At 44.8% G+C, this 13,623-nt stretch overlaps 1 protein-coding gene across 6 annotated transcripts in view; it reads right to left on the reverse strand.

Moving 5' to 3' along the window:
- The window catches only part of LOC106566395 (monocarboxylate transporter 5), a 59,274-nt gene that overhangs the window by 25,771 nt on the left and 19,880 nt on the right, over positions 1 to 13,623 (reverse strand). For 4 of the 6 annotated variants that reach the window (XM_045692902.1, XM_045692901.1, XM_045692904.1 and 1 more), the window contains 5 exons: positions 11,353 to 11,503; positions 10,891 to 11,023; positions 10,024 to 10,167; positions 8,021 to 8,182; positions 7,147 to 7,842 (listed from right to left, as the gene is read on the reverse strand). In XM_045692902.1, coding sequence (XP_045548858.1) covers positions 7,147 to 7,842; positions 8,021 to 8,182; positions 10,024 to 10,167; positions 10,891 to 11,023; positions 11,353 to 11,503 — 1,286 coding nt within the window. Of the gene's footprint in view, positions 1 to 7,146; positions 7,843 to 8,020; positions 8,183 to 10,023; positions 10,168 to 10,890; positions 11,024 to 11,352; positions 11,531 to 13,623 lie in introns of all 6 variants that reach the window. The other 2 variants (XM_014134369.2, XM_045692903.1) reach the window with 1 other exon arrangement.

Here is a 13,623-nt window from a genome sequence, read left to right on the forward strand (position 1 = left end):
TGATGAGGTGGCGGATGGTCTCCTGAGGGATCTCCTCCTAGACCTGAACTAAAGCATCCGCCAACTCCTGGACAGTCTGTGGTGCAACGTGGCGTTGGTGGATGGAGCGAGACATGATGTCCCAGATGTGCTCCATTGGATTCAGGTCTGGGGAACGGGCGGGCCAGTCCATAGCATCAATGCCTTCCTCTTGCAGGAACTGCTGACACACTCCAGCCACATGAGGTCTAGCATTGTCTTGCATTAGGAGGAACCCAGGGCCAACCGCACCAGCATTTGGTCTCACAAGCGGTCTGAGGATCTCATCTCGGTACCTAATGGCAGTCAGGCTACCTCTGGCGAGCACATGGAGGGCTGTGCGGCCCCCCAAAGAAATGCCACCCCACACCATGACTGACCCACCGCCAAACCGGTCATGCTGGAGGATGTTGCAGGCAGCAGAACGTTCTCCACGGCGTCTCCAGACTCTGTCACGTCTGTCACGTGCTCAGTGTGAACCTGCTTTCATCTGTGAAGAGCACAGGGCGCCAGTGGCGAATTTGCCAATCTTGGTGTTCTCTGGCAAATGCCAAACGTCCTGCACGGTGTTGGGCTGTAAGCACAACCCCCACCTGTGGATGTCGGGCCCTCATACCACCCTCATGGAGTCTGTTTCTGACTGTTTGAGCAGACACATGCACATTTGTGGCCTGCTGGAGGTCACGACGCTCTGGCAGTGCTCCTCCTGCTCCTCCTTGCACAAAGACGGAGGTAGCGGTCCTGCTGCTGGGTTGTTGCCCTCCTACGGCCTCCTCCACGTCTCCTGATGTCTACTGGCCTGTCTCCTGGTAGCGCCTCCATGCTCTGGACACTACGCTGACAGACACAGCAAACCTTCTAGCCACAGCTCGCATTGATGTGCCATCCTGGATGAGCTGCACTACCTCAGCCACTTGTGTGGGTTGTAGACTCCGTCTCATGCTACCACTAGAGTGAAAGCACCGCCAGCATTCAAAAGTGACCAAAACATCAGCCAAGAAGCATAGGAACTGAGAAGTGGTCTGTGGTCCCCACCTGCAGAACCACTCCGTTATTGGGGGTGTCTTGCTAATTGCCTATAATTTCCACCTGTTGTCTATTCCATTTGCACAACAGCATGTGACATTTATTGTCAATCAGTGTTGCTTCCTAAGTGGACAGTTTGATTTCACAGAAGTGTGATTGACTTGGAGTTACATTGTGTTGTTTAAGTGTTCCCTTTATTTTGTTGAGCAGTGTATTTAAAAAGAAACATGGAATGGGCATAAGGTAAGGCGAACTCCACCTATAATAAAACAACTATAATAAAACTCAGTTTTCATCTTTTGTGTCTTCATAATATAAATAAATATGCATGTGTGCATCATTATAATGCAACTCAGTGTTCATATTTTGTGAATTTGTTATATTTGCCTTCAAATACCTTCATTAATGATAATGGTGACTTATCCTTCCACTTACACTGGGTTTACAAAATACCCTTTCATATAGGCCTCAAAATACCCCATCCATACAATCCATTTGGGAAGTTTTCAGACCCCTTTACTTTTTCCACATTTTGATACGTTACAGCCTTATTCTAAAATGTAAATAAATGACTAAATAATAATCTCATCAATCTGCACAAAATACCCCATAATGACAAAGCAAAAACAGGTTTTTAGAAGAAAAAAAAATCATTTTTTTGTGGAAATATCACATTTACATGAGTATTCAGACCCTTTACTCAGTACTTTGTTGAAGCACCTTTGGCAGTAATTTACAGCCTTGAGTCTTCTTGGGCATGACACTACTAGCTTGGCACACCTGTATTTGGGGAATTTCTCCCATTCTTTTCTGCAGATCCTCTCAAGCTCTGTCAGGTTGGACGGGGAGTGTTGCTGCACAGCTATTTTCAAGTCTCTCCAGAGATGTTCGATTTGGTTCAAGTCCGTCTCTGGCTGGGCCACACAAGGACATTTAGAGACTTGTCCCAATGCTACTCTTGCATTGTCTTGGCTGTATGCTTAGGGGTGTTGTCCTGTTGGAAGGTGAACCTTCACCCCAGTCTGAGGTCCTAAGCGCTCTGGAGCAGGTTTTTATCAAGGATCTCTCTGTACTTTGCTCTGTTAATCTTTCCCTCGGTCCTGACTAGTCTCCCAGTCCCTGCCACTGAAAAACATTCCCACAGCATGATGCTGCCACCCCCATGCTTCACCATAGGGATTGTGCAGGTTTCCTCCGGAAGTGACGCTTGGCATTCAGGCCAAAGAGTTCAATCTTGGTTTCATCAGACCAGAGAATCTTGTTTCTCATGGTCTGAAAGTACTTTAGGTACCTTTTGGCAAACTTCAAGCGGGCTGTCAAGTACCTTTTACTGAGGAGTGGTTTCCCTCTGACCACTCGACCATAAAGGCCTGATTGGTGGAGTGCTGCAGAGATGGTTGTCCTTCTGGAAGGTTCTCCCATCTCCACAGAGGAACTCTGGAGCTCTGTCACAGTGACCATCAGGTTATTGGTTACCTCCCTGACCAAGGCCCTTCTCCCCCGATTGCTCAGTTTGGCCGTGCGGCCAGCTCTAGGAAGAGTCTTCGTGGTTCCAAACTTCTTCCATTTAAGAATGATGGAGGCCACTGTGTTCTTGGGGACCATCAATGCTGCAGACATTCTTTGGCACCCTTCCCCAGATCTGTGCCTCGACACAATCCTGTCTCGGAGCTCTACGGACAATTCCTTCGACCTCATGGCTTGGTTTTTGCTCTGACATGCACTGTCAACTGTGGGACCTTGAATAGACAGGTGTGTGGCTTTCCAAATCATGTCCAATCAAATGAATGTACCATAGCTGGACTCTAGTCAAGTTGTAGAAACATCTCAAGGATGATCAATGGAAATAGGATGCACCTGAGCTCAATTTCAAATCTCATAGTAAAGGGTCTGAATACCAAAGGTTTTCTAAAAGCCTGTTTTTGCTTTTTCATTGTAGGGTATTGTGTGTAGATCGATGAGGAAATTGTTGTTTTTTAATACCATTTTAGAGGAAGGCTGTATAGTAACAAAATGTGGAAAAAGTAAAGGGGTCTGAATAATGCACTGTATACCCCTCCATATGCACCCCTCCATATATACCACTCCATATACAGTTGAAGTCGGAAGTTTACATACACCTTACCCAAATACATTTAAACTCAGTTTTTCACAATTCCTGACATTTAATCCGAGTAAAAATTCCCTGTTTTAGGTCAGTTAGTATCACCACTTTATTTTAAGAATGTGAAATGTCAGAATAATAGTCAAGATAATGATTTATTTCAGCTTTTATTTCTTTCATCACATTACCAGTGGGTCAGAAGTTTACATACACTCAATTAGTATTTGGTAGCATTGCCTTTAAATTGTTTAACATGGGTCAAACATTTCAGGTAGCCTTCCACAAGCTTCCCACAATAAGTTGGGTGAATTTGGCCCATTCCTCCTGACAGAGCTGGTGTAACTGAGTCAGGTTTGTAGGCCTCCTTGCTCGCACATGCTTTTTCAGTTCTGCCCACAAATTTCCTATAGGACTGAGGTCAGGGCTTTGTGATGGCCACTCCAATACCTTGACTTTGTTGTCCTTAAGCCATTGTGCCACAACTTTGGAAGTATGCTTGGGGTCATTGTCCATTTGGAAGACGCATTTGCGAGCAAGCTTTATCTTCCTGACTGATGTCTTGAGATGTTACTTCCATATATCCACATAATTTTCCTACCTCATGATGTCATCTATTTTGTGAAGTGCACCAGTCCCTCCTGCAGCAAAGCACCCCCAAAACATGATGCCGCCACCCCCGTGCTTCACGGTTGGGATGGTGTTCTTCGGCCTGCAAGCCACCCCCTCTTTCCTCCAAACATAACGATGATCATTATGGCCAAACAGTTCTATTTTTCTTTCATCAGACCAGAGGACATTTCTCCAAAAAGTACGATCTTTGTCCCCATGTGCAGTTGCAAAGCGTAGTCCGGCTTTTTTCTGAAGGTTTTGGAGCAGTAGCTTCTTCCTTCTTCCTTGCTGAGCGGCCTTTCAGGTTATGTCGATATAGGACTTGTTTTACTGTGGATATACATACTTTTGTACCTGTTTCCTCCAGCATCTTCACAAGATCCTTTGCTGTTGTTCTGGGATTGATTTGCACTTTTCGCACCAAAGTACGTTCATCTCTAGGAGACAGAAGGCGTCTCCTTCCTGAGCGGTATGACGGCTGCGTGGTCCCATGGTGTTTATACTTGCGTACTATTGTTTGTACAGAGAAACGTGGTATCTTCAGACGTTTGGAAATTGCTCCCAAGGATGAATCAGACTTGTGGAGGTCTACATGATGTCAAGCAAAGAGGCACTGAATTTGAAGGTAGGCCTTGAAATACATCGACAGGTACACCTCCAATTGACTGAAATTATGTCAATTAGCCTATCAGAAGCTTCTAAAGCCATGACATTTTCTGGAATTTTCATAGCTGTTTAAAGGCACAGTTAACTTAGTGTATGTACATTTCTGACCCACTGGAATTGTTATATAGTGAATTATAAGTGAAATAAGCTGTCTGTAAACAATAGTTGGAAAAATGACTTGTGTCATGCACAAATTAGATGTTCTAACCGACTTGCCAAAACTATAGTTTGTTAACAAGAAATTTGTGGAGTGGTTGAAAAGCGAGTTTTAATGACTCCAACCTAAATGTATTTAAACTTCTGACTTCAACTGCATATAGCCCTCCATATATAGCCCTCCATATATACCCTCCATACATAGCCCACCACATAAATCCATCCATATATAAGACCTCCATATAGCCCTCCATACATAGGCCTCCATATATACCCCTCCATATATAGCCTCTCTATATACCCCTCCATATATAGCCCCTCCACATAAACCCCTCCATATATAAGACCTCCATATATACCCCTTCATTAACCTGTCATGGTTACTACTCCTGCCCAGAAACTAGAATATGCATATAATTAGTAGATTTGGATAGAAAACACGCTAACGTTTCTAAAACTGTTTGAATGGTGTCTGTGAGTATAACAAAACTCATATGGCAGGCCAAAACCTGAGAAGATTCCATACAGGAAGTGCCCTGTCTGACAATTTGTACTCCTTCTAGGGCATCTCTACTGTAATGTGACATTTTCTAAGGCTTCCATTGGCTCTCAGAAGGCGCCAGAAAGTGGAATGACGTCTCTGCAGTCTCTGGGCGAAAAACAGCAGTCATTTTTGTGAGTGGTCAGGCAGGGAACAATGACACTGGAGTGCGCGTCCATGAGACGACTCCATGTTTTTCTTTCAGTCTATGAATGAATATAACGTCGCCCGGTTGGAATATTATCGCTATTTTACGAGAAAAATCGCATAAAAATTGATTTTAAACAGCGTTTGACATGCTTCGAAGTACGGTAATGGAATATTTTGAAATTTTTTGTTACGAAATGCGCCCGCACGTCACCCTTCGGATAGTGACCTCAACGCACGAACAAAACGGAGCTATTTCAATTTAACTATGGATTATTTCGAACCAAAACAACATTTGTTGTTGAAGTTGAAGTCCTGGGAGTGCATTCTGACGAAGAACAGGAAAGGTAATTCAATTTTTCTTATAGTAATTCTGAGTTTAGTGAGCACCAAACTTGGTTGGTGTCAAATTAGCTAGCCGTGATGGCCGAGCTATCTACTCAGAATATTGCAAAATGTGCTTTCGCCGAAAAGCTATTTTAAAATCTGACACCGCGATTGCATAAAGGAGTTCTGTATCTATAATTCTTTAAATAATTGTTATGTTTTTTGTAAACTTTTGTCGTGAGTAATTTAGTAAATTCACCGGAAGTATGCTAATTCTGAACATCACATACTACTGTAAAAAGTTGTTTTTTGATATAAATATGAACTTGATTGAACAAAACATGCATGTATTGTATAACATAATGTCCTAGGAGTGTCATCTGATGAAGATCATCAAAGGTTAGTGCTGCATTTAGCTGTGGTTTTGGTTTTGTGACATATATGCTTGCTTTGAAAATGGCTGTGTGATTATTTTTTGGCAGGTTACTCTCCTGACATAATCTAATGTTTTGCTTTCGCTGTAAAGCCTTTTTGAAATTGGACAATGTGGTTAGATTAACGAGAGTCTTGTCTTTAAAATGGTGTAAAATAGTCATATGTTTGAGAAATTGAAGTTATAGCATTTTTAAAGTCAGATGCAGATACTCCCAGGTTTACATTGTTGTAACATGCAGGGTGCGGGTCTCCCTCCAGCGATGGAGGAATTGCTCCTGGCAGGCTAGTGCAGTGAGGTAAGGGGGAGGTCCTCGAGTAGGGCTTCCCCAACCCCTACCTGTACGATACCTGACAGGGGTGATGAATATGTCTGCATGTTAGTGCTGAGACTTGACTACTAGGGTTGAGTGGGATGCACCGACCGAGAGTGAACATTATTGGGATGGTCGTGTTGGCGGTTGTTGCTACCAGGTCTCAGGTTCGCCTGAGTGCGAGACTTTACACGTCAAGGTGGGAGCTCTCTCCACGCTCCTCGGAGCATGTAGTGGAATGGCAAGCGGCAATCATTATGTTGACATTACCAGGCCTCAGGCTTGCCTGAGTGCGGGACCTCGCATTGTATAGTGCGATGGTCTCCTCTACGTTCAAGACTCGAGGTGGGAGCGCTCCATGGACCTGGTGGGATAGGCCACTGCACAGTGCAGGCATAAGAGCTTGGGAGACTAGTGCGAGGAGGTAAGGGTAGGGCCCTCTAGCAGGGCCCCATCAGCCCCTCCTGGCAGGACGTCGGCCAAGGAATTAATGTCTCTAGCATGTCAGTGCAGTGAGGTAAGGGGAGAGCACTTAAGGTATTTGTATTTCGCGCCACGCTCTACCATTGGATATTGGTGAGGCGTTCCGCTAGCGGAACGTCTGTCCCTAACAGGTTTTAATACCCCTCCATATATGCCCTCCATATATAGCCCCTCCACATACCCCTCCATATATACCCCTCCATATATAGCCCCTGCCTACTTGCCCGGTATGGTCCTAATGCCTACAGCCTACTTGCCTGGTATGGTGACCTAATGTCTACAGCTTGTCTCAGGGGAAGGTTGATCGACTGTCTGAGACTCACCTGCCACAGAGATGATGAAGGAAGCGTCCATGGCATCTATACCCAGGTTCCTGGCCCGGGCAGACAAATGGAAGTAGGGGATGAAGTAAGCCAGCTGGCTGAACACCACGGACCAAGTGTAGATGCAGAAGAAGGGGTTCTTCAACAGGGAGAAGTCTAGGACTCTGTTATTTTTCACGGCCGGTGGGATGTGATCATCCACAGTGGTAGTGCCATTAGGTGAGGAGAACCCAAACACAGTGGAACCGTTTAGGCTAATGGTACCGTTCTGTTCCATGAGGCTGGGGCTGTCTATGGTGGCCGTGGGGGGTGATGCCTCCTGAACGTGCCCATTCACACTGTTTTGTACCAGCTTGGTCAGTTCAGGGTTTGGTGGAGGTGGGGGCCTGTGGTAGCTCTGACTCAACCCAAGTGTGGAGTCCTTCTCTGAGGTCTCAGTGTCCCAGTGCAGGGGTTGTGGAGTTGAAGGAGAAGAGTCTGATTTGGCGATGCCATTGGTTAACGTTGTGGATCTGTTAAAGCAGCATCCATTCTGAGGGCGGTCCTTCTCCTTCTCTGGACCTATCAGAGGGCTTTTTTGGATGGATGAAGATGAGGATGAGGAAGGGGGTGGTGCAGGCTTCACGTGTATGGGTCTTAGCAGCATCCCAGAGGCCACCAGGTTTAACATCAGGCCTCCTAGGATTAGCAGAGCTCCTATAAGAGGAGCATAGGGGTGTTACGGAGTCATTCTAGAATAGCATTATGATATTCCCATAATAATTAAATCATTTCCACATCCCAACAACAGATGTGTGTGTATATATGTGTGTATATGTGTGTATATGTGTGTATATCTGTGTGTGTGTGTGTGTGTGTGTGTGTGTGTCAGTACCTTGCCAGGCGTACTGATCCAGCAGCAGCTGAGTGAAAGGGGCGAGGGCGAAGGTCAAGCCCATCCCAGATCGCCCAATGGAGTATGCCGTCGCTAACCTCTTACGGAAATATGTTGCCGTGACAACAGAGGTGGCTTGGTACAGGAGTGCAAAACCAAGGCCTGAGAGGGGTTACATGACATACAATAGTATATAGACAGCAGTATGTTGACACCCCTTCAAATTAGTGTATTCTGGCTATTTCAGGCACAACCGTTGCTAGCAGGAGTATAAAACCGAGCACACCGCCATGCAATCTCCATAGACAAACATTGGCAGTAGAATGGCCGGTACTGAAGAGCTCAGTGACTTTGGCACCGTCATAGTTTCCAAAAAGTCAGTTTGTCACATTTCTGCCCTGCTAGAGCTGCCCCAGTCAACTGTAAGTGCTGTTGTTGTGAAGTGGAAACGTTGAGGAGCAATAACAGCTCAGCCACGAAGTGGTAGGCCACACAAGCTCACAGAACTGGACTGCCAAGTGCTGTAGTTGTCCTCAGTTGCAACACACACTACAGAGTTCCAAACTTCCTCTGGAAGCAATGTCAGCACAAGAACTGTTCGTCAGGAGCTTCCTGAAATGGGTTTCCATGGACGAGCAGCCGAGCACAAACCTAAGATCACCATGCCAAGCGTCGGCTGAATTGGTGTAAAGTTCAACGCCATCGGACTCTGGAGCAGTGGAAACGCATTCTCTGGAGTGATAATTCACGCTTCAAATCAAATCAAATCAAATTTGATTGGTCACATACACATGGTTAGCAGATGTTAATGCGAGTGTAGCGAAATGATTGTGCTTCTAGTTCCGACCATGCAGTAATATCTAACAAGTAATCTAACAATTTCACAACTACCTTTTACACACAAGTGAAAAGGAATGAATAAGAATATGTACATATACATATAAGGATGAGCAATGGCCGAACGGCATAGGCAAGATGCAGTAAATGGTATAGAGTACAGTATATACATATGAGATGAGTAATGTAGGGTATGTAAACATTATATAAAGTGGCATTGTTTAATTAAAGTGACCAGTGATACATTTATTACATCCAATTTTTAATTATTAAAGTTGCTAGAGATTTGAGTCAGTATGTTGGCAACAGCCACTCAACTTTTGTCCGACGGACAAATCTGGGTTTGGTGGATGCCAGGAGAACACTACCTGCCTGAATGCATAATCCCAACTGTAAAGTTTGGTGGATGAGGAATAATGGTCTGGGGCTGTTTTTCATGGTTCGAGCTAGGACCCTTAGTTCCAGTGAAGGGAAATCTTAACGCTACAGCATACAATTACATTCTAGATGATTCTGTGCTTCCAACTTTGTGGCAACAGTTTGGGGAAGGCCCTTTCCTGTTTCAGCATTACAATGCCACTGTGCTCAAAGTGAGGTCCATAAAGAAATGGTTTCTCGAGACCGGTGTGGAAGAACTTGACTGGTCTGCACAGAGCCTTGACCTCAACCTCATCGAACACCTTTGGGATGAATTGGAACACCAACTATGAGCCAGGCCTAATCGCCCAAAATCAGTGCCCGACCTCACTAATGCTCTTGTGGCTAAATGGAAGCAAGTCCCCGCAGCAATGTTTCACAATCTAGTGGAAAGTCTTCCCAGAAGAGTGCAGGCTGTTATTGCAGCAAAGGAGGGACCAACTCCATATTAATGCTCATGATTTTGGAATGAGATGTTCCACAAGCACATGTCCACATACTTTTGGTCATGCAGTGTATTTATGATCAAATACATTATGATCATCACAGATTCAGACACAGATTCCGATTTTCTTTTCTCATTAAAAACGGGATTTGTCACCAAATACCAAAATAAAAATGCAAGACAGAAAAAAAAACACAGTTGAAGTATATCAGATACCTAAAGACAAGTACTTTAGAGTATTTTACACATATATTGGACTCCGGCCTACTCTGCTCTGTACCTCTTTTAATCTCTGATAACTTACCCACAATCAGCCCCATGCTGATGTATAGGTATACCACGCTGGTGGCAAAGACACTCATGAGGAAGCCTACACCGACCAGCACAGCCCCAGCTATAGAGGTCACTCTGTTACCCAGCTTCACACACGATACAGCGGCCAGGGGACCTAACACAGGAACAAACAGAAAAACATGAAAATGTATCCCATAATTCATCCATCCAATCACGAAGCTCTTAGTAGGACAGACAGGCGTCAGATGTTGTCAGTGATGCAACACAAGAGCCAGACCCCAGACCCCAGACCCCCCGACCCAGACCCAGACCCCAGACCCAGACCCCAGACCCCTGACCCAGACCCCCCGACCCAGACCCCAGACCCCAGACCCATACCCCAGACCTCCCGACCCAGACCCCAGACCCCCCGACCCAGACCCAGACCCCAGACCCAGACCCCCCGACCCCAGACCCAGACCCCCGACCCCAGACCCAGACCCCCCGACCCAGACCCCCCGACCCAGACCCCAGACCCCCGACCCAGACCCCCAAGGGGCGAGTGATGTGGTCAGACTTTGGTTTTATGTGAACTCTGACCTCACACACACTGCACATTTCACACTGCACACTCACACATCTGAATTAAACACGCACACACACAGATACAGTACAGTGGAGGCTGCTGAGGGGAGGACGGCTCATAATAACGGCTCGAATGGAGTAAATGGAATGGCATCAAACACCTGGACACCATGTGTTTGATGTATTTGATACCGTTCCAATCATTCCTCTCCAGCCGTTATCACGAGCCCATCCTCCCCAATTAAGCTGCCACCAACCTCTGACCTGTGATACAGTAGTAGTCTGAGTGTTTTCATGTCATGTGAACTCTGACCTCCAGAGAGCCGCAGGCTAGACATGATCGAGCCGATCCAGCTGATACTCTCTGCCGACCCTCCGAACTCATCCTGGAATGCCACGAAAAAGATCCCAAAGGTCTTCAGGGTCCCCATCACCAGCACATTCACCTGGAGTCAGAGACAGACAGAGGGACACAGGTAGGCAGACGTACACACACACACACATGATCTGCCACACTACAAAATGCAGGGTTGGGGTTAGGGTTTGGGTCAATTCCCTTTCTATTGCAGTCAATTCAGGAGGTATACTGAAATTCCAAATTGGAATTCGGTTTACTTTTACAAATTGACTGGAATCTAAATGGAATTGACCCTAACCCTGAGTCATTGTATAACATATGAACAATTATATAAAAAGAAATGCTAGAAACATGTCCAATAGATAAACATTTGGAGAACCTCCAAAAACTCAAAGATGAGGAAAGAAGAAGCTGTACCAGGAAGCAGTGAAGTACGACCATCCAGCCCCAGCCACCATCCGGGGAATCCTCATAATGAATCTCCTTCTCTTTCTTCTCCTCTTTCTTCATACAGGCGTTCAGGGCATTATTCCTGTTGAACAGGCTGAGCTTGGCAGCCTTGGGCTCGCTGCAAACATACCACAACAATGCAACACTTTTCAAAGTAAACAATAGCTATGGAACACTTTTTCAAAGTAAAATGTTACAATGTAATGCTTACAAAAAAACATAATGGAACACTTTCAAAGGACTGTAAACCACCGCATCTATGGGCTTAGTTACTCAGCCTCAGCACATTCTGATAATAATCCTAATCATGAGCCGTACAGTAAATCTCAGCTAAACGCTTGATGAGAACATAAGAAAAATGTTCGGTATAGAATTATATAATCTACTGTATACTGTACTGGTATATATTGTACACGAAAAGCTGTGGTCATAAAATTACTTTTTATTTATTTTATGAAATAAGTCTTATTCCAAATGTACTGTATGTAATCAATACAAAAACCTCTAAAAGTAGTGGCTCATTTGACCTCTACTGACAAAGCTTTAGTTGTACAGTAGCTACCGTAGAGACACTGCAATGTCTTCATACGTTAAAGAATAGTTTTAAAGTAATCAACCGTGGCTACTTATTCATTATTTTTATCTCCTCTTGTTGTTATTTGGTTCAGTGATGGATAAGGACAGGTTACTAACTCCTAGTGGTTAGTGCAGACAGAGTCACTGGGCAGATAATTTCAGGGTTGTTAACATTAAGGCCTGTGACGATACCAGTACCATATTATTTTTTTCCATGGCAAAAATAAAAACACCAAGCAGACCAAACTCTTTGGTCTTTTTAAAAACCTTCTGTATGTAAAATATTGTGTTCTATAACCTGGAAAACAAATACAAGTGACTCTGGATGACATCATAATGATATTTGTTTGCCAACATTAGGGATGTTTCTTTAAGAAGTTAAGTCCACTTCATGTTATATTTCTTTGCTAAGATACTAAGGAGTATCGCGATACTGGTATCGTCCCGGCCCTAGTTAACAGGTCACTGGACCTTAGTGTTTTAGGTGTGTTTACAACACGTGTCTGAAGTAGAGTAGATCTCCTTGGTCCGACTGTCTGTGGGTGAATGTGAAGATTTCACACTAGGACCAATAGAATGGTCTAAATTAAAATGTGTAAGGAGTGGAACAAAATCCCTCCTGAGATGTGTGCAAACCTGGTGGCCAACTACAAGAAACGTCTGACCTCTGTGATTGCCAACAAGGGTTTTGCCACCAAGTACTAAGTCATGTTTTGCAGAGGGGTCAAATACGTATTTCCCTCATTAAAATGCAAATCAATTTATAACATTTTTGACATGCGTTTTTCTGGATTTTTTTGTTGTTATTCTGTCTCTCACTGTTCAAATAAACCTACCATTAAAATGATAGACTGATAATTTCTTTGTCAGTGGGCAAACGTACAAAATCAGCAGGGGATCAAATACGTTTTTCCTTCACTGTATAGAGTCCCCCGAGTAAAAGCACTGTCAACAACACTATACTTGTCCCAGGATAATGTACATTTCCTATAGTCACTGGTCAAGTGCAATGCTGCTGACAGCGCTTTACTCGAGGGGCTCGATAGATAGAGAGTTGAGGATACTGAGAGGTTGGGAGTTCTTAGAAACTGTAAATTATCATTTATCACCCATCTAGCTACACATGTTTGTGTGTGTGTGTGTGTGTGTGTGTGTGTGTGTGTGTGTGTGTGTGTGTGTGTGTGTGTGTGTGTGTGTGTGTGTGTGTGTGTGTGTGTGTGTGTGTGTGTGTGTGTGTGTGTGTGGGTCATGGATCACCAGCAAGGACATGAGGTCCCAGCTTTGTGAACATGACTCTGTGTGTGTGTGTGTAGGACCCCAGCTTTGCTAACATGAATCTGTAGCCTTGTGTCGCAAGGTTCTCCCTGGAATTAGGAGTGGTTGAGGAGATTGACTTGGTCATGACTCTTTAAATCTGTCTAAGCCAGCTGTGTGGTGATAATGACTAGCAGCCAACTGTGGGGTGGTAATGACTTGCAGCCAGCTGTGGGGTGATAATGACTTGCAGCCAGCTGTGTGGGCAATAATGACTTGCAGCCAGCTGTGGGGTGATAATGACTAGCAGCCAGCTGTGGGGTGATAATGACTAGCAGCCAGCTGTGGTTGGATAATGACTAGCAGCCAGCTGTGGGGCGATAATGACAAGCAGCCAGCTGTGGGGCG

The sequence above is a fragment of the Salmo salar genome, chromosome ssa13, assembly GCF_905237065.1.
Source record: "Salmo salar chromosome ssa13, Ssal_v3.1, whole genome shotgun sequence".
Lineage (NCBI taxonomy): Eukaryota > Metazoa > Chordata > Actinopteri > Salmoniformes > Salmonidae > Salmo > Salmo salar.